The 23,220-nt window shown below is 40.1% G+C and overlaps 1 protein-coding gene across 13 annotated transcripts in view; it reads left to right on the top strand.

The window, feature by feature from the left end:
• The window catches only part of CASK (calcium/calmodulin dependent serine protein kinase), a 203,427-nt gene extending 190,331 nt beyond the window's left edge, over positions 1-13,096 (top strand). For all 13 annotated transcript variants that reach the window (XM_064646911.1, XM_064646909.1, XM_064646902.1 and 10 more), the window contains 3 exons: positions 1,424-1,626; positions 3,398-3,481; positions 9,418-13,096. In XM_064646911.1, the coding sequence (XP_064502981.1) occupies positions 1,424-1,626; positions 3,398-3,481; positions 9,418-9,594 (464 nt within the window). In that variant the 3' untranslated portion in view covers positions 9,595-13,096. The remainder of the gene's footprint in view (positions 1-1,423; positions 1,627-3,397; positions 3,482-9,417) is intronic.
• The last annotated feature ends 10,124 nt before the right edge of the window (positions 13,097-23,220 follow it).

The following is a 23,220-nucleotide window of genomic DNA, read 5'->3' as shown; positions in this document are numbered from 1 at the left end:
AGCTGTTAGATCACCCCAGCAGCGATGTGACACTGAACTGTTTGTCACACTACTGTTTGTATCTAGACACTAAAATCCTCAATTAGATGTGTGGTACCAGGAGTATATGGTGTGCACTGTACTTATCTTATTCAGTACAGACAAGATTATATGGGGGGAAGGTAGTAAGGAGCCCAGCAAATATGATCTCTGTTGCAAAGAACTAAATCAGAGCCTAATAAATGTTTACAGTATGCTTTTCACCCAGTCTCTCTCAGGTATTAACTGTACTGGCATGGAGAGGGAGGAGCTGAACTAGTTATTTTATCTTCAAATACTGTGAAAATGGACTCATCTATACCATGGTGATCATGCTTTAGGTTGCCTGCATTAGGTTCTTTCTCTGTGGAAACACTGAAATTGTTTCACTGGTTACATAAGAAGACTAAAAAGATGCATTTTCTGCATTCTTTTACAAAACCATGGTAGATTAGGTAGTTTTTGAGGTGGGCCTTAAGTTGGGTGGGGAGTCTTGGGGAATGCTTTGTGAAGAAATTATCTACAAACTGAAAACCTGATCGAAAAGGTCACGTCATATACAATGGTAGTTGATTAAAAAGATTAGTAGGCCATACTTCTCTTACCCCATAGGTCAGTAGAAGTAATATATTCAAGAAGTATGATATTGCTAAGTAGCTTTCATCTTTCTTGCCCCATAAGTAGTCAGGTCCTTGCCTACTTTTCAGACTTATGCTTTCACACTCATAAGAAGAAAACCTCATAAGAACTCGAGTTTAAAAAAAAAGGAAAGTAAAGAAATGTTTTTAGAAAAGAAGAGGAATTGAGAGAATTATGAGGATCTGAAATTTAGTAGACCTAGAACATCAGTGAGTAGTATAGTGATATTATATGGTTTATATAATCCATTGTTCATGGATTTCTTAAAATAACTGTGATCTATAATATTTCTATAGAACTTTTCATCTTTGAAATATCCTAATTAATCTTCAGAACATTGCTAATTAATCCTCAGAACAGTAATAGGTATAACTAAAAGTAGAAGATGAGTTCAGTTTTTGGATACCTTGTTTGAAATTATGGTAGGGTTGTTGGAAGAAAAGGCAGTAGATTGTGAAGAGGTGTGGTGTTTTACAGAGTCTTACAGTCTTGACCAGGGAAAGGTTATTTATGACCTTCTGCTCTTCTGTTGCCTTTTGATTTTTTACCTTTTCTACATCCCTTCCTCTCCTGCTTTTTCCCAATACATATCCCTCAGACTCCTGCTATTCCTAGTGCCTGTCATTCTGGCTACCTCAAGCTCACGCTTCATATGTGATTTGACAGGTCATCATTCAGTGAATAACTATTGATAAACCAAAAAAAAAAAAGAAAGCCATATAAAAACCTAATATTGCTTGTGTACTAAAATATTTTGTGTTTTCAGATACAACCCGACCTCCAAAGAAAGATGAAGAAAATGGCAAAAATTACTACTTTGTATCACACGACCAAATGATGCAGGATATATCAAACAATGAGTATTTGGAATATGGCAGCCATGAGGATGCAATGTACGGGACAAAACTGGAAACAATACGAAAGATCCATGAGCAGGGACTAATTGCAATACTTGATGTAGAACCTCAGGTAACTAATTAGAAAACGTGTAAAAATGGGACTCATCACAAATCCTTCAACCTAATCATATTGAGATATATTTCTTTTTATTGATTGCACACTAGATAAGTAATGTGGAACAAAAGCTCTTGAACCACCAAGGTATCGATCTGGGAAGTGGAATTCTAGTAATCACCTGGTTGGAAGAACATACAGCAGAAACAAATTCATAGTTTAGCAATCACTATGGCTTGAAAATTTACTTACCTTGTAACTTTTTACTATATTGGCCTCATGTCCAGTGAAACATATCAAAACAAGTCATTGTCATTGCCTGCCAGGAGTAATGTTTTTAAAAATTTCTCTCTGATGCTTTATGAAAAGGTAACCTTGCTCCTGGCTGACTCTGAACTGCATATCACTATTGAGCACAGACAGAAACATTTGTGGTTAATCACTGATATTTAACCTGTTTGGGCAATGACCAGATCAGTGTTGTTACTTTATAAAGTCATTTCTGCGTTGTGGCATTTTACTTTTCAAAAGAGGGCAGGAATAAAAATCAGGCTCTCGAGGAACACTAATAGTTTGTTTATTCATTGTGTAAAATCTTCTGTGGAAAATTCTGATACGTCATTACTTCCAATTCACAGAAATCTGTATATTTTGTTAAATGAAACATCATGAATATGGACAAATGTGATGTTTATATTCTAGCAGGTGGAAGGAAATGGGAGGAAAGGTAAAATTATGACCCATGTTATCTATTTAAATTTGCTAACTTCTTTCTTCATTGTGAATGGATTCAAGAAGTTCAAATTCTTTTAAGATTTTTGTAACAGAAATAAGATACCTGACTAAATTATTTAGGACAGTTCACAGTCTGCTGGTGTGGTGCTGTTCTGAAAAATAAAATCCCACATTTAACAGCGTTCAGGGAAAGCAGCATCTGTAGTTAGTTCAAATGGAACGGCTGTTAACAGCAAACTCTCTTGATAAACCTTTTCAACTTGCATTATTCAAAAGCAGTGCAATTCTCAGAAGCCATTTTAATCTTAGTTAGGATGTATTTACATTTGGTAACAGCTGCTTTTGCTGCATTTCCTCCAGCACATGTCTAGCAAGCCTTTTTCCTAACCAGCTTCCTCATTCATCCATCTCAGCTCATTAAGGGCAACCTGTTTGTGGACTTATTCCTGGTTATCTTACACCTCTTGCTGGTTTTCCCTTGGGTGCTCTTAGTTACATGAGTTTTCCTGAATTTTTTCTTGAATTATTTGTTTCAGGGGATTGATGCTGTATTTACTGCATTTAGTGCTATGCTCACTCTTTAAATAAAGTTCAAACTACTCACATCACATTTTCATTTGTTTAAGAAAATAATAATTAAAAAGTGTTAGTTGCTAGATGAAGTCAGACAAAAAATTATATTCTAATCAATATTCCCTATTTATGGCATGACTGATTATTTTTTGCATGGTGTTTAATCAGTAAGTTTAAATGCGAACAGAATTCCACAGTCTTTGAGACTGTATGGCAAGAACCTCTCTGAAAATGCTAAAGCCTTTACTGTCTCATAAATTCACTTTACTTAAGGACAAATATACGTTTTGACCACCAAAAATGCAAAATAATACAAAAAGTTAAGTGTCTGTACTACTAAGGTTTTAACTCCAGTTCAGTTGAAAACAAACCCAGCATTGGTAAGTCATGAATTTGTGTATTTTGGTTGTGTGACTAAACTTACTTCACATTGATTGTTGGGGGTTTCCTCTAAAGTATGTGATTTTTTTTCACCTAGGCATTGAAGGTCCTGAGAACTGCAGAGTTTGCTCCTTTTGTTGTTTTTATTGCTGCACCTACGATTACCCCAGGCATTAATGAGGTATGGCATGTTGCAGTCTGATGTCTTATTAGAGCCAGAATTAAGGATGAGATTCAAATATGCAGATCAGGCTCTTTAGTTGTTTCCTTGTTTGTAAATGGAGAGGCAGAAAGACAGTTGAATGACAGCATTATTAAGTGGATTGAGATACATTTCTTGTTCATTAACCAATTCAAAATGTGAACTTCAAGTCGAAGGATCCATGTGGTATATTTTAAAGTACATATTCTTTATTTCATTCCTTGCCCTACCTCACAGATCCATTTCCAAATCCTTGACGAATAATTGGCACAAATTACCCAATTCCAGGTGCTCAGCACTGGATTACTGCTGGTCTGAGCTGAAGAAATGGGTGTTCAGGACTCTGCTGCCATCCCACCTTTAGCTTTAGAATTTTTCCTGCACAGCAAATACATGTCACAAATAGCCTTATTAATTTTGATGACTGTTCTCTGAGAATTGGAAGCTTTGACCAGAGGGGCAATTACTTGTGAAATAATGCTAAGTATTCATGGAGGTCCATAACCTCCATTTCCTACTTAGTTTTTATGGAGTGCCCACTCAGCAGATTGCTACTGATTTCAAAGATGATATCAAGCAATTCTGGATTTAGTTCACAACAGGAAAAACAGTATTTTTGCAAACACTTTATTTGCTTAGCCTTTTTAAAAGCATGATATTAAAGTATTTAATCAATTAAATTTGATCATGAACTTATTCCAAGTCTCCTAGATGTTTCCTTGATCATCCAAACATAAAGTCACTACAGCCTGTTTCTGTTGAAATGTAATTACAGTATCATAAGCATGAAATTATGACATCACTGCAGAGGCTTGGAGAAAAATAAGGAACAAGACAAACATATTTAAATGCAAATACCCTGAATGATTATTAAAATAGAAAGTGGAGAGTGAAAAATTTTGGCCTCAAGCTGCAATTTTACTGGCAGCTGAGGCATTCTGCTGGTTCACTATGACCCTTTAGTGGGCTACTTTAGCTGTAAATTGGATTTTTGTCAGTTTTTAAGCAGCTCACAAAGACTCTGACAAGCACAAATCCAGAAAAGCAGTGAAAGTTTATAGCCAGAAGAAAAATGGGAAGGGGAACAAGCATCTTTTCACTTTCACAGCATTAAGTTCTGTCATTTTCAGTGTCTTAAGAACCCATAGCCTAACGGGAACATTTCAAGAGTGCAAAGGCAAAGATCTCTCAGAACATCACAATTTGCCATGTTAGTGAAGTGACAGTTTATCTAACTGCTGGTGTTGCCATATGATGTACATCAGAATAGTCTTGGTAAAATACTAAAATTTTGTAATCTACGGTGGCTTTGCCTTTGTGTCATCAAATAACATTGCATCAATTAACAAAATAAGATCATTCTTAGGCTCTGTCAAGTGAGCATTGTGTTTACAGCAGCACTCAGGCAGCCAGGTACTCTGTGAAATTATGTAATTGCCTGGGTTTTTTGCCTCCATAGCTGTGTCTCAGCTCCCAAATAGTCCTCATTGGCCTCACTCATCTGCCAATGGTACTTAACTTTTAATCTCCCTGCTGTAGGATATAATACTGAGATATTGGGGACAGTTCATATGAGGGAGAGAATGTTTTCTGTGATGCACTGATGACAGAAATGTACCTTCTGTAGTAATGGTGAGGAAATACATTTTCATGCCAAAGAAATATTAGCAGAAGTATTATGTTACAAATATTTTCATTCCTACTGTAAGACTCTGTCTTTGTTTTAAACTTTTGTGACAAAAGTCTCTGTGCATGCAGGGTTTCTTTCACCCAGGCACATGAATTGCTGAACCAAGGCTACACTTATAAAACATGCTAATTTATGAATCAATTAAGGAACAGGAGGGGTAGGCAATGGTAATAGCAGCAGACCTTACCCAAATACAGGATCCTACTTTCCAGTGTTTACTGGGCTGCATGAAAGGAGATTTGCAAAGCATGTCTGTGTGTTTGCAGCCTGCAAGGCAGCAAACAAGGGTGAGGAGTGTGTGTTTCCTATTTCCCATTCATGCTTCCTTTTTGAAGGGTTCATTTGCATAATGAGTGTCCCTTTCCATATATCCTCCTGCCCTGCCTTGTTTATTTTGCTTAAGCTTTTTGAGAGCACTTCTGTAAATGACTGTCCTTTTTCACCCCTCCCCTTTATGTTTTCTTAAATTTCATCTTTGCTTTTCTTTTCATTTTCCTGCATTCGTACTAATTGTACATAGCTGCCAAAATGGTGCAGAAAACTGCCTGTAAGTACCAGCTAGGGGCTGACAAGGTAGTTCTGATTATTTCAGTAGTGTTAGAATGTAGATTTGCTGTTCCCATTCAACATTACTTTTGCCAATGGAATAAAAATTTAATATAAAAATGACTTTTGATATCTGCACTAAGATTGTCTGCTAGTAAAAAAAAAAAAAAGAGACTGGAGAATAAAATTTCTGCTCTTATAGCTGAATATCTGAACTTTGTGGTGAAATCAGTGCAGAGGCCTGATCTTGGATGTATCTCCCTTGAAACACTTTAGCCTATCACAGACCACACAAAATGTCTCAGTAATCAAGGCCCACACAACAAGAGTTAGGAGATAAAATATTATGCTTTCAAATGAATATAGCAATGCACAATGAGCAATGCTGCAAAGCACAAGACCAATTTAAATCCTATAGGAGATCTCCCAGAGTGCACCCACCTGTCTAATCACAAAGGAAACTTAAATCAGATGATTGTTGTGCTAAAACAGAGAGAGGAGGGAGCATATCAGGAAACCTCAGGGTAGTTCCTCTCTCCTCCAGCTGTTTCCTACCTCCCATTGCCCAGAGAGCATCAAAGAGGAGTTGACAGGCTCCACTTACTTGATCTAAATCTTTATTGAGCCAAATTCTTCTGACTTTTAGCTGCGCTCCCTTCCTACAGCTAAAGAGTAGAAGGAATTTTTCTTAGGACGTTTGCAGTCCAGCTGTTTTTAAACTGATTAAATTAATTTCTTTCTGTTGAGGCAAAATTGGCAAAGCCCTGATGGTGTGTTTATACATTGTCCACAGCCTTAGAAGGGAATATTAGAAATTTGTTAGGCTGTGCTTTGATTGTCACAAGCAGCAGCTATTGTCCTGTTTACTTACAGGCCAAAAAAACCCAGTCCTCAGAAACTGAAGATGCCACTAGTGGCCTTTATGTACATGGGAGACATTTCATGGATAAAGCCATGTTTCACTCCTTTCAGCTGTGGTGCAGAAGGAGAGATGATGAGGAGAGTGAACTGACTTAGGAAAGCAAAGTTTGCTCCAATAATGCACACACTGCAACCAGACCCACATAAAATGCCCATTGCATGAGAGCTGGGGGAAGAAGAAAAGGCAGATGTTGTGCTCACAAATGTTAAATTACTGAAGTTGTGGCCGTTCATGTGTCTGTCTGCAGAAAGCCAAACATTTTGATAAATATCTTCTTTCTCGAAGCTGTTGAGAGCACAACTGCTGAAGAATATTCTTCTTGGAAAATAATCTGAGATATTCAGTATTCAAAATTTAATTAAGAAATTTTAGAGAAATTAAGAGGAGCTTAGTACAGCAAATATTTTAAGTGTTAGCTTTGAAAAATAATCTTGGCATTTAAGTGTTACAGATTCAGATTAAAAAAGAGAGAACTCTGACATGTTCAAATAGATATTCCATCACAGTCACAGGTGACATTTGGTCCCACAATAAAACAATAATCAAGAACTGTAATATCTTCTATTTTTGCAAAACTTGTAAAAGTTTGAAGCTGTTTGAAAATTCTGTAATGGCCTAACTTATTAGTGCCCCTAAGAGCATATGAAAGAAGTAATGTTTTACATTTCCAACAGACCAGGAAATTTAGATATTCCAAAATGCAGCACACTTTGATCCCAGTAAAGTTGGATCTAGGAGAAGCTAAGTCAGAAAAATACTAAAATTTACTGAGTTTTTGAAACATTTTTTAATGTTTTTTTAAGATAAGATGGCTGTAAGTTTTTCAGATTTTACTGTCAGTCACAGCAAGATAGATGCTCCAGTGAGAAAAGTTCATTCTCATACCTGTAAGTAAAAGTAACATTGATGGGAAATCTGAATAGCAATTAAAAATCTACATATGGACTTAGGAGTTCTGAGGCTTCAAGGGGCTTTTCAGGTACTTGTACCCTTGTACCATGAGATTAAAACTCTTTTCAAAGTGTAATATGATTTTGACAAGACAGGCTTTAAATATAAAATTAATCTTAGCTGGATATGTTTAAAGCACATATTATTAACCTACCTTTGTAGGTTAATTTAAGCAGAAAAGGTTAGATGCTCAGCTGATATAAATTGATGTCTTTTTTGGAATCTATGAGAAGCTGGAAGGTCACCTAGCTAGGTTTCTAGCTAGGCTTGAAGACACTGGGCCATATGAAATGTTCCACAAGAATATTTAATATTGGTATTGATCCATATTGTTCTGTCTGCTAATAGCATAAACTAAATTTGCACACACTGGTATTTTCTACAGAAGTTTCAGGCATTGCTGGAGATGCAGAATGGTCCATACAAGGAACATTCCTTGTACAGAAGTGTGCGTGAGGAGTGTTTGTCTGACTTGGAATGAAATTTGCCTCAGGAGAGAAGCAAAACTGTAACTTTGGTACAGAACTTCTCCTCCAGAAGTGCTGGTTTCATTGCTGCAGGAAAAGAGAACTGTCTCAGTGCAGGTTGTTCCCTTCAAAGGACCTGAAAGCTGTTGTTCCACAGCTACTTGTCACGGTAATTAGAAATACTTGGGGAGTTTAAACAGGAACAAAGAAGGTGGAGGGCGCGTCTCTTAGCTGGATAAAATTCTATTCCCATTTCTAGTGAAAAAGCTATGGGCACTGTGTCTGTATCTCCTGCAGCCTAAAACTCTGCTTAGTAAAGTGTGTCCCAGTTAATTGATAGTAGAGTCCCAGATAATTGAAGTAGAGTGAGCCTATAGATACTACAGGGCAGCAGGAGTCATTTTGCACCATATCCATCCCAAACCTGTGGGACCAGGAAGAACTTGATGGCTTTCCTATGGCTATTTCAAGGTTCCTGAAAACAGCAAATATTTTGGTTTGGGTTTTTTTTCAGGAAAATTCCAGGGAATTTTCAGTAAGAGAATTCAAATTTAGAAGTGCTGCAGAGCCCTAGGAAGAAGCCTTTTGCATCCAGCTCCCTCAGGCAGGCAGACCTCACTAGCAGAACCGGCGGCTGCAGCATTTGGAGCTGCACGGAGACCTGTAGGATACCCACAAAGTAGGATGCAGGTGCTTCTGTGCAGGCATTGACACAGAGCCAAGGTGAGCAGCAGCCTGATGTTGCTCTCTGCTCGGTTCATCTCCAGGACCTCACACTAAGAGGTGCTGGAAACACCCCACTCTGAGATAGGAACCGCAGAGGAGTCGTGGAGTGAGAACTTCCTTATCAGTAAATGATTATTAAAGGAAGTAGACCCAGAAGATTGGTGTGGAACAGCAAACATTACCAAAACTGGGAACAGCTGATACCTGACAATATACCCTCTCCTATTTCTTGTGTTTTCACTGGGACATAGGCCCAATAGCTTGTCTTTGTGCACTTTGTCCAATTTTTTCATATATGGTGTCCGTTGCTCATGTCCGTGCTGCTTTTCCAAGCTTCCATCCTCTACCTCGCTTTTTTAACACTAGAGCTGTGTTTTGTCTCAAGTACAACAATAACCAAGTGCTGTTTGGGTGTCAGCCTCCAGAGGGAAGTTGTGCAGTTTCTCCCGTGTGACTCCCATAGATGTAGGAGGGGGAGATAAAGCACTTCGACCTCCCTGGGGCTTTTTTGGCCATTTCCTTCTCCGTGAGCAGCACTTGAGGAGCTGCTGTAGGAGAGCATGAAACGATCCAACTTCTCTCTCTCCCTTTTTGTTTCCTGCCCTGCGAACAGGACGAGTCTCTTCAGCGCCTGCAGAAGGAGTCTGAAATCTTACAGAGAACATATGCACACTACTTTGACCTAACAATTATCAACAATGAAATCGATGAGACTATCAGGCACCTGGAGGAAGCCATCGAGCTTGTGTGTACAGCCTCACAGTGGGTCCCGGTCTCCTGGGTCTACTAGAACCGGGCATGAGAGGATTGAGGAAACAAAAAACCAACCTGTCATTACTGGGAACCACCTCATACATGGAAAACCTCTTCGTTACTGACCTTGTGTCAACAGGTCTTGGCCCCTAGAGACTACCTAGATGTAGTGTGACCTAAAATATAATTATTGTCATGTCTGAATAGATAGGAGGAGGGGGAAAAAAAAAAAAGATGAAACACTAATTTAAAGAGACAGTATCTTTTTTTTAATCATTTCTCCTAAACTTTAATAAAATGTATCTTTAAATATATGTATTATTCAGTCCTTTGGAATGTTATATTTTTGGAAATCATAGCTTTTTATTTCAAGGGCCCCTAAAAACTGCACAAAATAGATGCTGCTTTCTATAATCTATTTTAATAGTAATAATAATATGATTCTGTTACCTTAACTTGGGGGTGGAACACTACATTCTTTTTAGAGTCTGATTTTATGGATTGGAATACTTTGCTTTCCTTTATTTATTTGAAGTAATTAGTCTAGTGGTTACGAAACAAATTCATAAATTTTAAAGGCCTTTTTTCGCCTTTTTTTTTTTTTTTTTTTCTCCTAGGATAGCATTTTTAAGTACTTTTGTGTAACATCCGGATAATGTGATACTGTCTCTTTGAAGAACTCTGTAAAACTTTTAGAAATTTGAAATTGGGTCTTGACTCTTAATGCATGTGGACAGTCGCAAGCGTTCATGCCGTTGGTGTATCTGTGTTGATAAAACCTGTAATCTACAGCAAAGTACATTCCGTTCATGGGAACACGTACCCAAGGGAATAAAGTAAAAATATTATTCTGACTTAAGTTGTAAACCTATGCACATCCCTTGCATTTTGGGCAACTTTATAAAAAAAAAAAAAAAAAAAAGAAAAACTGATTTTTATTAATAATAATCATGTAGTGAAATGTGTTTGTAATTTTGTCTCAATTTAATTTGTTGTAAGGTGGGAGGGGGCAATTACTGGTTTCACCATTTCAGATCTGTGTTGTCTGAGAGTATTAACGTTTTAATTCAGTTTAAGCAAAGAAATGCTGATTTTTAATATGTATGTAATTGTTTAAAGATGCACACATTTTAAAAGAAAATACTGTGCAATGAAGAAACCAGTTTAGGCATTGCGATAAACTGACTATTCCAAAAGACTCATCTACAACAGCCCTGTAAATTCCTTTAAAAATGGTAATTGACTCTACAGTCTGACCAATTTTTTTTATTTTAAATATACTTCCTTTTATGTGTTCAACAATTAAATGCTTTTGGGTCCTTCATTTCATCACAGGGAGTTTGAAGAACAAACCAGTGACTTGTGCAGTGAGAAAAATTGTCTTTAAGTCTGTAAGGGAAGCCCTTGTAGGGCACAGACTGCAAGTCTGTCCGGGGGCTCTGCTCCGCCTGGACCAGCACAGGTTCAACAAAGGTAGAATTAGAGCAGACCCAAGTAAGAAAATATAACCATGCATTGACCTGGCACTTTATTTCCCTTCTTCGTGCTCTCGCTGGCCCAGGTGGTTTGCATTCTTAGTGAAAATGGTTAAGGGAAGCAAACATTGACACCTCTTTTTAGGTGTCAGAATATGATGTTCCTTAAAATGACTTCTTGTCAGAGCTTGGTTGGCTGTGCTGTTGTATAGTATGAAGTTTAGTGTTTATTTTAAAATGATACAGTGTTCTAAAGGGATTTATACTCAGAGTGGAACTGTCAGCTGTAGTGGATCCGTGGGCTGTTCCAGCTGTCTGGGTTATAATCAGAACAGGTTCTCATGGTTGAACATTTATAATAGGGGTAATTCTTGCTAATTTTTTCCTGCCTACTCCTTCTGTAGGTCAGGTGGTCAAATCCCTATTCTTGTAAAATCCGTAGTTAGAATCTAGATCTGGCCAGGCATCCTCCCATCCAGCCAGGGCAGGCAAGTTTCTATTTTGAGCTGCATTCACAGCCCGACTTGCAGCCCACGGTGCAGAAGGGAGCTTGATCCATGATTTTACCCCACCTGCTGAACCAGCTGGAATCACAGGGCTGGGGCTGTGTCCCAAAACCAGAACTGTAACTGAATCCCTTGAGTTTGTAGTTTTGTGGTAACTAACCCCTGAGAAACTATCGGCGTGGGCCTCGATAAGCAAGAGGGAACCTATCAGAGTAATAGTAGGTGCTCATCTGTTCTGAATTTAGCCCCTGAAAAAGGGGATAGTGCAAACTGTGAACTATTTAGTGAGTAAGAGGTAATTTTCCAAGTAGTTGTGCTGTGTTGTTTTAGTCCTGGATGAACCTTAGCCAGTGTTCCTGTAGGACCAGCTGTTGCAATGTTAATATTACACACTAGCTGAGCTCATCGAAGGTTCATTCACTCTCAGAACTACCTCTTTTCCCAGTAAAGCACAAAGATGGGAAGACCTACTGAAAATCAAGCAGTGGAGTGTTTCTGATGTTAGAAATACAAACTTCTCTGGTGAGCATTGGTATCTGACTTCAGTGACACGTTTTTCATCTCAAAATGTTTATGACATTAAACAGGTAAAGTAATTTTGATAATTCGAGTACAGTCCATCATAAATGTTTTAACTACACACTTTTGACTCTGTTAATGTGAATTTCTTGGAGTTTCTGTGTATCCAGCTTGTAAGGAAAGAAAACTCATAAGGCCCATGAGGGTGCTTCTGCCTTATGTAGATGACAATAAGTAGTGATTTAATGTAACTAATACGCTTTTCTTCTCTTAAGTGGAGCTACCATTCAGTTAATATTACACAGTAGAAAGACTGACTTGGAGAGCTTTGTTTCTTTTTTCTCACTGTATAACCTTTTATCAAGAGACAAAAACTGTAAAGCACATCAGTTAGCGTCGTGTCCTGCCTCCTCTTTACCACAGACTGTTTTCCTTTTAGGAACCTTCAGTAGCAAAAGATTAACATGGATTAACCCCCCCTAGGCTTTAAGTTCAGCTAATCCACACAACCCAGTGAGCTCCATGAGCAGGTTTCAGCACAGAGCAAGCCCAGGACTCCACGTTCTGCCCGATCCTCCTGCCCTGCCCAAACCCTTCTGAAGCATCTCTCTTGTTTGTGTGGTACGTAGAGGGCATAAATTCAGCTGGAAGCCTCACTTGCATAGGGAAGACACATGCAGGTGCAGAGCTAATGTTACAGTTTTTTATTTTTTTTTCAATCTCCAACTGGAGAAGGGTCCTCCTAGTACTGTAAATATCACTGCATAATTTAGAGCGCCTCTTAGACTTCTCTAAATTTATGCTGAATGTGACCTCAGAAGCAGCCCTGGGATTGGGAAGAAACTAATGTTTCTGTTTGCCCCTTTTATACTTTATTTTTGTACAGGGGCTCGTAGATTTGTAAAGAAAACTTGATCTTATCAGTATGCTGCCTCTCAGTCTGACTGATGCCTGTGATTTCAAGGTGTTAAGTTGGTCCAATAAATGTTCATTAACCTCTGCTTCCATTTACTTAATAAAAGTACACTAGGTTATTCAATGTCTCGGAGTGGTAAGATTATTGCATGGAAATGGTAACCTAGTTTAGACAATCCTGGCCATGCAACCCACAGCATGCAACTATTTAAAATCAGAGGGACATTCTTAATCTCACCACCAGATGTGAATTCTTCCTTATGTCTTTGCTTCAGTTTTCTTCTCATATGGTCTGGGTCAAGAAAAATGCTGTGCCACTTAAGTGAAAGTATCACTACCTACCTCAGAAACTTCATTAACAAGGTTACTCAGTTGATTTTAAAAGGACAACATAGAAGATGAGATCGTTGCAGCCTGAGCAGCATTGAGCTGGTGTGTGTACTCCAAGAACTGGATACTAGAGCCATTAGGAAAAGTTAAAATACAGACTAACCAGTATTTGTTCCATTTTTGTTCTTTTCTGCAAGGAAATTATTTCAGAGCGCTGTTGTTTAAAGAATTACTTGGAAATGCTGCCAGAGCTCAAGGGGTTGTTTTGCAAATCTGTAGTACTCAACATCTTAAATGAAGGCACTTAGAACTCAATTTTGGGCTTTAAAATACTTGGAAGAAGAGGATTTGTGAGAAGTACGGAAAAAGACATATCTCTACTGACTTGAGTAAGAGTCATCTGTTTTTATAAGCTAAATTGACAGAGGATGAGCTGAATCAGGTGTCATAAAAAGTCTGCTTGCTTTATCTAAAGCATATTCATTTCCTTAATAAGCCTGTCTCTGAGACTGGTTTCTTCACTACTTTTGTTGAGCTAAGAGATATTCATAACTCTTAGCGAGGAAACTGCTGTACATCATTTCAGACAGTCACATATAAATTAAAATATCTGCACAACAGAAAAGACATCATCAAAGTATTCAAAAGTAACTTCTCCTGAATGACTGTGCCTTGTGTCCGTACTGCGAGGAGGAGTGCACAAACATTAAATTAGAGGAAAGTGTATTTTTGCTAATGCTACACAAAAAATGCAAAGCCACTTCAAACATTTAAACGTTTACAGTGGTTTGGGTCTTTTTTTCACTTGCTGATACACATGCTAAGTGCACCTCTAATAATTTTTACTTTCTTCTCTTTAAGTGATTTTTAGCAGTCTCCTGCTCCAGTTCTGTGAAAGCTGGACTGAAGCAAGTACAGGAGCTTCTTCTTATAATTGAACCTCAGAGTCAGAGGCTTTTAAAAGCCTCTTTTCCAGACCTGTACATAAATAATTCATTTTTTTACCTCTCAGGAATATGTTTCTCAGTTAAGATTTTGGACAGAAAGCTGATTATTTTTCATGTCATCTTAACCTTTCTAAGCAAAAATAAGGGCAGGGGTGGGGGGCATATACAAATGTCCATGTATCCTGCTATATCTCTCCTTAGCAACTGCCATGGGATGATCAGGAACAAGAACATTAAATCTGGCCACATCTCTACCATATATTCTTATGATTGCTGTGTAACTTGAGCCTGGGTTTGTGCTTTGGAAGATGACTGCACTAGTAGCACATTCCCTGCTGTATCCTTGAAAGAGTTCATGTTGAGTAATGCACAGCAATACTCGCAGATTTTCCCCTCAGTAGCCATAGCTATTTTTACTGTCTGCATAAAGAAAATAGCCATGAGGAAAGGAGGAATTTGCTTGTTTTTAGTGTAACTCATCTCGAAGCCACAACATGGGTCTGTGTTTCTCCATTGCCAGCCATACAGATGGAGCCTTCACCATTTTTCACAGAATTGTCAGGGTGATGGGACATGTCCTGAAAATATCAGGGATAACGTGATTGTGCTGACTGTCACAGTTAACTGACTGCAATTTATAAAAATTGGAATTTGTCAAAACCATGACTAGGGTTTTAACAGAGAGACACGGCAGAGTGGGAAGAACTCCATGGTGTCAGCCCTGCTGACACCAGACCTGCTTTGGGACTAATTCACTGAACACAGGAAATTTAAGGAGAACAAAATAGCAGAATTGGCTCTTACTTGGGTACATCTTTGTTTAACTGATGGGGGGAAGCACGTGACATCACACCCAGAAACTTGATTTTGAGGTGTGTTTTTCTACCAGTCAGAAAACATGCTTTAAAAGTCTGTATTACTTAGCATCCTTCTTACAAAAGGTCTTTGAAGATTCATATCCATTGTAGCCAAAGGGAGAGGTGGAGTGAGAGATCAATGAATTATTTTATAGAATATTTTATCTTAATGAGCAGTAAACATTGCAGGTTACAAGGATGCTACAGCACGTAGTACTGAATGCTGAAGAATCCACCCCAGGCTTACACGGAAATTAAGTTTTTAAATCTCAGTCATTTTTCACTAAATTCAACTATTTCAATGTCTAGGCATCTCCTTACTCTGCCTTACAGCCATTTTTGTTGGATGAATATAACAAAAGCAACAGCTCTGTGTCAAAACCACAAGCCAGTAAAGATTATTGGCTAATAAATCAGTAAAGATTTATGAAGTTACCCGGTAGGCGAAAGAAGATAAATAGAAAACAACGTTGTGGAATTAATTATGAAAACTTTCAAAACTTTTTTTTCATTTATTATTAGGGAAAAAATGCATACAGATAAACTCTGTAGTGAATAAAAAACAGATTTGTCTCCGAAATTCACAAGTTAGCTAATCGTGATGACTCTCCTGAAGTAAAATATTCTGGATTTCCACACATCGGAATAAGCATTTCAGTAAAGCCTTTGCAATATTTCCCAAGTGTTAGGGAAGGAAGAGGAGAGAGATCCTGCCTCCAGGAAAACACCTTGTTGATTTTAGCAGCTTGAGCAGCTGCCCCTACATAGGTCATCCTCCAAGGGGATTCAGTGCTGGCAGTTTGAGGGTTCCATTCTGCCAAAATTGTCTTATTACAATTTGTGATTTTAATTTAGCAAGACTTCAGTTAGAAAATAAAAAGCTTAAACTGAACTTCCTTGTGTGTATGTGTTGCTGAGCTCAATGTTTTTCCCCTGGCTGCAATTTGGAATACTCCTTCAGCGTGATATTAATCCCTTGAAGGCAATGGAAAGACTCCAAATAATTCATGAAACTTTGGCTTTTGGTCTAGCCGTGTATTTTCTGTTACTTACAGTATTTTGTTTGGTGTATGTCAGTTGATCTACCAGCTCTTCACAGCAATTCTCAGGTCTTCCTTTCCCTAAGACCCTGCCATGAACAGTTGAGGTTGTGTTGTCCAATGTTTATTACCTTACACATGCCAACATTTATGTTATCTATCATATTGCGACAAACTACCTGGCTTTCGAGTAATTTGGAATTCCTCAACACCTCCTTTAAGCTTTACTGGCCTACAAAAATTCTGCATCTGCAAATTCACTGCTACTTTTTTGCCTGTTAAAATAATCGATCACTTGTTTCAGCACAGATGTTTACAACCAGCTTTGTCTGATTGCAGGTTTACCATTTATTTCTATACTTTGTCTTCTGGCTCTTTGCCAGTCTCATACATCAAGAAGTTGCCTGTCCACTTAGTGTCTGATGTATTTCTTATTGTCAAAGCACATTGAGACAAGATCATTCAGCACAGTGAGGAATCACTACTGCCAATTCCATTCCAATTTACATGCACATAGTGTCCTTTTGTTACTGATTTATCACATTTGCCCATGTGTCTACCCCTGGCACTGTGCACTCACAGCTTTGTTCTCATCATCAAAAGCCCAGAAGTAAAACCCCATTGAGCCACATGTATTTTTACACCTTCCTGTGTGACGCAGTTTGCTGTGAGTCCAGCAAATCCTCACCCCACCAGGGACTCGGTGTCTCCTTGCTTGCAGCAAGGAAACCCTGTTTGTCCCCTTTTCTGCCTCACAAAGCCCAAGACTCCCTAGACCTCTTCCCAGTATCCCTGTGCCTGTAAGTCTGCCCTCAGTCTAAGCAAAACAGAAGTAAAAAATAAACATATCATTCAAAAATTAACACCCAGAGTCCGTGTTGCTCATGTACAGTCATGCCCTGCAGAGTTCCCAGCAATTCCCAGCATAATCCCATCTCACCCATCCACAGCTGAAGCAACATTTTTACAGTGTGTCTTAAACTATAGTGCAGGGCCTGTTTTGCTGAAGTGTTTCCTAAATTCAATTTATTTGTGTCCTGAATTGTGTCCTGTTAATTTATTTGTGTCCTGAATAAAGAGAACACCTGGCCCTGTACCCTTGGACCAGATCCTTGCTGGCACCAGTAAATCAAGTGGTGCAAACCAGCAAATGAGCATCATCATTCCCATTTAGCTTGTCCCCCTTTCAGATAAAGCAATTACATTTTATTCTTACTATCCCCTGTTTAACCCACTTATGGCCCAACCCCTAAAGAAAAATTTAGAGGAAAGGGCAGGGACATCATCAAAAATTTTGACAACATCAAAAAAAGAGAGGAAGGGTGAGTGTTGGTTTTAATTGGGCCATTGCAGTGATCCAGTTCAATCCCAGCAGCAGCACCACTGGGGCACAGGCAAGTTTTGGCTTGGAGCAGAAACAAGCAGTTGCAACCAAGGAAAGGAGGTTGTGGAAAACAGGGAGGCAGAAAAAGGGCTCCTTAAGCTTGTCCCATAGCAAATCTACAGACACATCAAGAAGCTCCTGTCACGGGTCAAAACCTCCATTTTAGATGCTGAACAAGCCCGAAGTGAAATTAGCTGTTAATCAAAAAAGCAAATACATTGGATGTGCATGAAAAGTAAACCATCAGGTGTGTATAGAAAAACTAATGGAAGTTTTTGGTCTTTTTAAAATCGAATTTTTTTGTAGAGAATGTAAGAGTTAATTCTAAATCAGTCCTTCAAAAGACAGAGAGATGAAGAAGGAAGTACAATAAAAATCAAAGGATGTGGTGAAGGTCAAAGGTGAGAAAAACTGCAGAAGTAATGAACTTCTTGCATTCAAGGCTAAAACTAACCACAGAGTACAAGACCAGACTGGTTCAACTAACCACAGCGTCAACAAAATCAGGCTTTGGGTAAGAGACACAGATATTTCTCTGTCCAGATATATCTATTTTCTGTGTTCATCTTTATATTAGAGTTTAAAATACCAGCCTTGTCCCATGACAAATAGAACTTTGGTGCTGATCTTGCCCATGTTTAGGTTTTGTTCTATAGGTTCTTCTCCCTCATGTAAAATCTAAAGCTTGTCCAGCGACTGGGCAGTGGGGACTGTCCCTTGACACAGATGCTTCTTAGACCTTATGCATTTTCAGTACTAAGATTGTTCAGTTATGACTTAAAAATTAGCTGGTTTTCTTTAAAGTAATATTTGTGCCTTTTTTTTTTATTTTTAATTATAACTTGTGACCTTTATTCCATGTTAGCATTTTTCGTAAAACTCTTTTAAAATTGCTTTGGAGGTCACTGCAGAAGATTCTTCAAACTCCATTGATCTCTTACCAGATTTGGGTGGGGGAAAAGGAAGGACCAGTATTATTAGTGTTTGTGCAACAAGCCCATACCTTGACTCTACAAAACCAAGCATTTACAAACGTATGTGTCATGTACCTAGAAGGTACTGTTTTTCTTAACCAAACTAGCTCTGTCTTCTGAAGTTCATACTGGGGCAAGAGTGACCATAACAGGCTATTTTCTTGCAAGGTTTCATATACTTCAAGGGAGTTTTCTGGGGTAAGAAACTTAACTCAGTTGATTTGGTTCCTCTTGAATTTGTGACCACAAAAGTTATCAGAAGAAAACCCAACAAATTAAAATTTGATTTTTTTAAGAGCTCTCAGCCAGATGCTGTGAAGACAAGAATTAGCTAAAATACGTAACAATGCTCTTGAATATTGGCCATGAAGTTCCCAAGTCTTGGCTGGCCAGCAGCTGCTGCCTTGTTAGCAAAAGTCAGTGATTCCTCTTGTTCTGGACTTCATAGCAAAAAAATATGAAAATCCACAATATAAGCAAAACATCCAATAGCTTCATTTCACAGGAGGTTGCTGGCAGCAGCTTTAAATTTAAAGGAAAAAAGGGGCATAACAGTATTCATGTTAAGCACCAAGTGTGACCTCTAGGAATGCAACACAGGGACAGAATTCTGAAACCAAGAGATGATATCCAAAATCAGATTGGGGTTTTTTTGTTTGGTTTGTGTCGTGGTTTGGACCTTGTTTTCCCCCAGAGGCTGAGAAAAGTGGTAGACCCCAAGGGGTGGAAACCCCTAGAAGTTTTGAAATTCTGCCCAATGGGCGCTCCTGCAGAAATGTAAACATATCACAACCAGACCGGAAGAGAAGAGTTGTAGTTTTGATTGTTGTAGAAGGGGTGGCCATGTTGTGAGCCACGAGGAAGGGGCTCTGTGCCCCTTGGGGCCTCTGGCCCCCTCCCAGCCCCTGGCTGGGGGGCTGCAGGGACCTGGAACAGCATAAAGCTGGGCTAGGTGCCTGTAGTTCTGCTGGGAGAATGTTTTCTCCATGGGCACAGAACAGCAGCCGGGACTGACCAGAGAAACGGTGGCAGAGAGTCAGGACTGATAAGGACCTGAACTGAAGGAGCAACAGAAACATGCAGCACCGCAGAGAAGACTCCTGGAAGACAGAGCCAGGAGAAAGAGAGCCAGAAGCTGAGAGACAGAGTTTGGGGTAAGACTGATACCAGATTCCCCAAAACTCCCTTGGAGACCCTCTTGGAGAAGAGGGACATGGACTCCTGTTTTAGAGGAGCCTTGGAGTACAGCAGCACCGGAGAGAGAGAGGAGCTGAGAAGCTCAGAGCGTCCCGGAGCTGGACCGGGACGGCCAGATGGAATGCAGGGGGAGTTGACCTTGGCTCCCCCCCTTGCACTGCTGCCATGGTGGCAGCCTGAGAGGCAGTGGCACAGAAGCCCTGCAAGAAGGAGCTGAGTCTCCTGCAAGAGATACCAGACAGTCACGAAGACCCCCCTGTGTCTTCGTGATATGACGTGGTGATACGACCTTGTCTGGGGTTACGAAGTCCACGGAAGACCCCTCGGTTGTGAGGCGATGGGGCCGGGGGAGTTTGATACCTCCCTCGTTGAGTGCTGGCAGAAAGCCAGATATCAGCTGCTGCATGTGGAGAAGACAGACAGACTGCTGCCTCAGAAAATGCTGCTGCTTAAATACTGGAAGGGATCTGTCCTTCTTTCCCTCCTGGACTTTTATTTGGAGGGGAGAAGAGATCTGATCATTGTAAATACTATATGTCATGGTAGAGATAGTTTGTGATCATGTGTATAATGTGATATGGTATTTATTTGTACAGTCATTGTAATATATTCCCTTTCCCCCACTTTGAGTCTGGTGTGTTTTGTCTGGAAAAGCCCATCTCACATTAGGTTGCGATGTGGGAGGGGGGATGGAACTAGGGAATTGGATTTGGGGACTATCTCAAACCATGACAGTTTGGGGTTTTTTTAATTTATATTGACAATTTCTCCCCTCTAATTTAACAGTAACCATCATAAAGCATAAAGAGCAGTTGCACCAGTGAAGAGCACTGTGTTGCCAGGTACCACACATTAAAACAAATTGCTTTCTCCCAGGTGCTTCGCTCTGGGAGCACCAGCTTTCTGAACAAACTTCAGTCAGAGGTTTGCCCAAACACTGGGCAACTCATGACCATCCCTCCCCACTGCTTCAAGTAAATTCCCAGCATCTGACACTGAGGGCAAGACTGGGAGCATCACTTGAAAACATTTGTAGTTAGACCAAGCAGACATTGGTTTGGCAGAAGTTTTCAGCCATTTTCTCTGCCTTTGAGTTTACAGGCAGTCACTGCAACCAAAACCAACCCATCAGTCGTCAAACAAAAGGTTCTTTTAAGCTTTCCTTCCCCAGTGTCTGTCTGACCTGGGACAGGGATATCTGTGCAGGGTGATGGTTTTGTAATCTGGAGCCCTGCTGAAGGGATATGATGGCTGAGAGCTGGAACAACATCATTCCCCACACAGGGATCAGTTGCTGCAACTGATAGACATCAGTGTGAACCCCCATGAAATGCTCACCCTGCCACTGTCGGACCATTAGAGGTTTGCCCTTCCCAGTGCATGGAGAGCAAGGTACAGAGGGATGTGAGTGCAACCACATTGTGGTGCTTTTAAATTCAGCACTGCACCCTCCTAGGTAAGAACCTGCTTTATGAGCACCTCAGCCCACGGCACAGTGACATCAGTGTCCCAAAGCCAATGTAAACTGAGACTGGCATCTCAGCTGAGTGTGCCCTGCAGTTCTGTGGCGTCTTTGCAGGTATCTCAGTCCAGAGGCAGATTTTGAAAACAGCATTGATTTGTGAAGAAACTCTCAGCCATGAATTTGTAACCAACAGCTGGTTCAGGTTTACCAGCTGAAACACTATTTTGCAGCAAGAGTCTAGCCTAAGAAAACAGAAAAACCCCACACTGTTCATGAAAAAGGCAGATCCCTAATTTAACTTGTTTTCTAATCACAAGATGCAAAACAAAGGGGGGAAAATGCAATTATGAGTTGTGTCCAGTTCTGGGCCACTCAGTTTAGGAAGGATATTGAGGTGCTGGAGAGTGTCCAAAGAAGGGCAATGAGGCTGGGGAAGGGTCTGGAGCACAAGTCCTGCGAGGAGCGACTGAGAGAGCTGGGGATGTTTAGCCTGGAGAAGAGGAGGCTCAGGGGAGACTTTATGGCTCTCTGCAACTACCTGAAAGGAGGTTGTAGCCAGGTGGGGGTTGGGCTCTTCTCACAGGCAACCAGCAATAGGACAAGAGGATAACACAGTCTTAAGCCATGCCAGGGGAGGTTTAGGTTTGACATTAGGAAGAATTTATTCACAGAAGGAGTGATTGGGCACTGGAATGGGCTGCCCAGGGAGGTGGTGGAGTCATCATCCCTGGAGGTGTCTAAGGAAAAACTGGACATGTCAGTCAGTGCCATGGTCTGGTTGACACAGTGGTGTTTGGTCAAAGGTTGGACTCAACGATCTCAGAGGTCTTTTCCAACCCAATTGATTCTGTGATTCGCATTCGGATGTGCATCGTGCAGATAAAGCAGAAGCATCTTTGAAGCAGTAATTGACTTGAAAACCACTCAACAATTGCACAGTAAGGCGATCTTCAGCTTTAATGTACTTCAGCACAGAAAATAAAAATGTGGGTTATGAAAACAATTCAATCATGAGGCATCCGTACTTATAGGAAGTGAAATACAACCATTTGTGTCCTGCCATCTGTGCCAAGCCTATTGATAAACCTCCCCTGACAGGATGAAATACCACTCCTGTAAAGGCATCCTTAACCTAATATGCCTCTACAGCATTGGGATGGACTGGGTTTGAAAAACAGCCTCTTATAATACACAGATGAATTTAGCACTTAAGAAGATTAATGGATTCATAAATAGCCTGGAAATCCAAACTCATTGAATTTAGTTCACGGAACAGGTCAAATAGGCATTTATCAAACCATCTGGCTTTTTTTTTTCCCCTTGGGAAACTGTGATTGAGCTACAGAAAGCTGAGGAGCCATTGCAACAAGGAAGGTTTGGTTTTCCCTGAACTCAGGTTTCCTCTGGAAATCTCCAGTTCTAGTTAGAAAGAAATAGCTGTTTTTGGACAGAGCACTGCAGGCCAAACAAGGATGCCTCAAGGCACATGTCTTGAAGCTGCTGGAGATGCCACCTTTCTGTTGGAAAAATGTGCAGGCAAAAAGGCAGCTCCTCTAGTTCATGCAGCAGCTGCTCCAGAGATTGAGGAGGTCACGACCATTTTGCACAGGAGCTGATGTTGCCTTTCCTCAGAGCTGTTTTCCCTGTGGACTGTGGGACCTTCTGTGGGGTTATTGGGTGCCAGTGATGCTTGATCCTGAGGGCATTAACTCTCCCTCACAGCTGGCCTGGCCTGGCCAGCATGGACAGACCTGACCCAAGGCACCTTTGCTGAAGGGTTGAGCCCTCTTTGAAAAAGTTCATTTATTTCCCCAGTTATCCCAGGCAATCACAGATGTAAGAGGGCACAGGAGCAACTAGCAAAAAGTTTTCATGCATGAATTTGTAGGTTACCCACCATTTTTCAGCTGTTCTATGCCCAAAGTCCATCCTGTGTGTGTATGGGGGAAGGTGCAGAGGCAAGGGCAGCTCATCTCAGTCAGGTTTAGCCAATGTGGTGTCCATACTGAATCACCACCTCAGCAAAGCATGAGCCAGGGCAGCTCCCACTCTGC

This window comes from Pseudopipra pipra, chromosome 2 (assembly GCF_036250125.1).
Source record: "Pseudopipra pipra isolate bDixPip1 chromosome 2, bDixPip1.hap1, whole genome shotgun sequence".
In the NCBI taxonomy this organism is placed as follows: Eukaryota; Metazoa; Chordata; class Aves; order Passeriformes; family Pipridae; genus Pseudopipra; species Pseudopipra pipra.
This window is presented reverse-complemented; position numbering and strand designations above follow the sequence as displayed.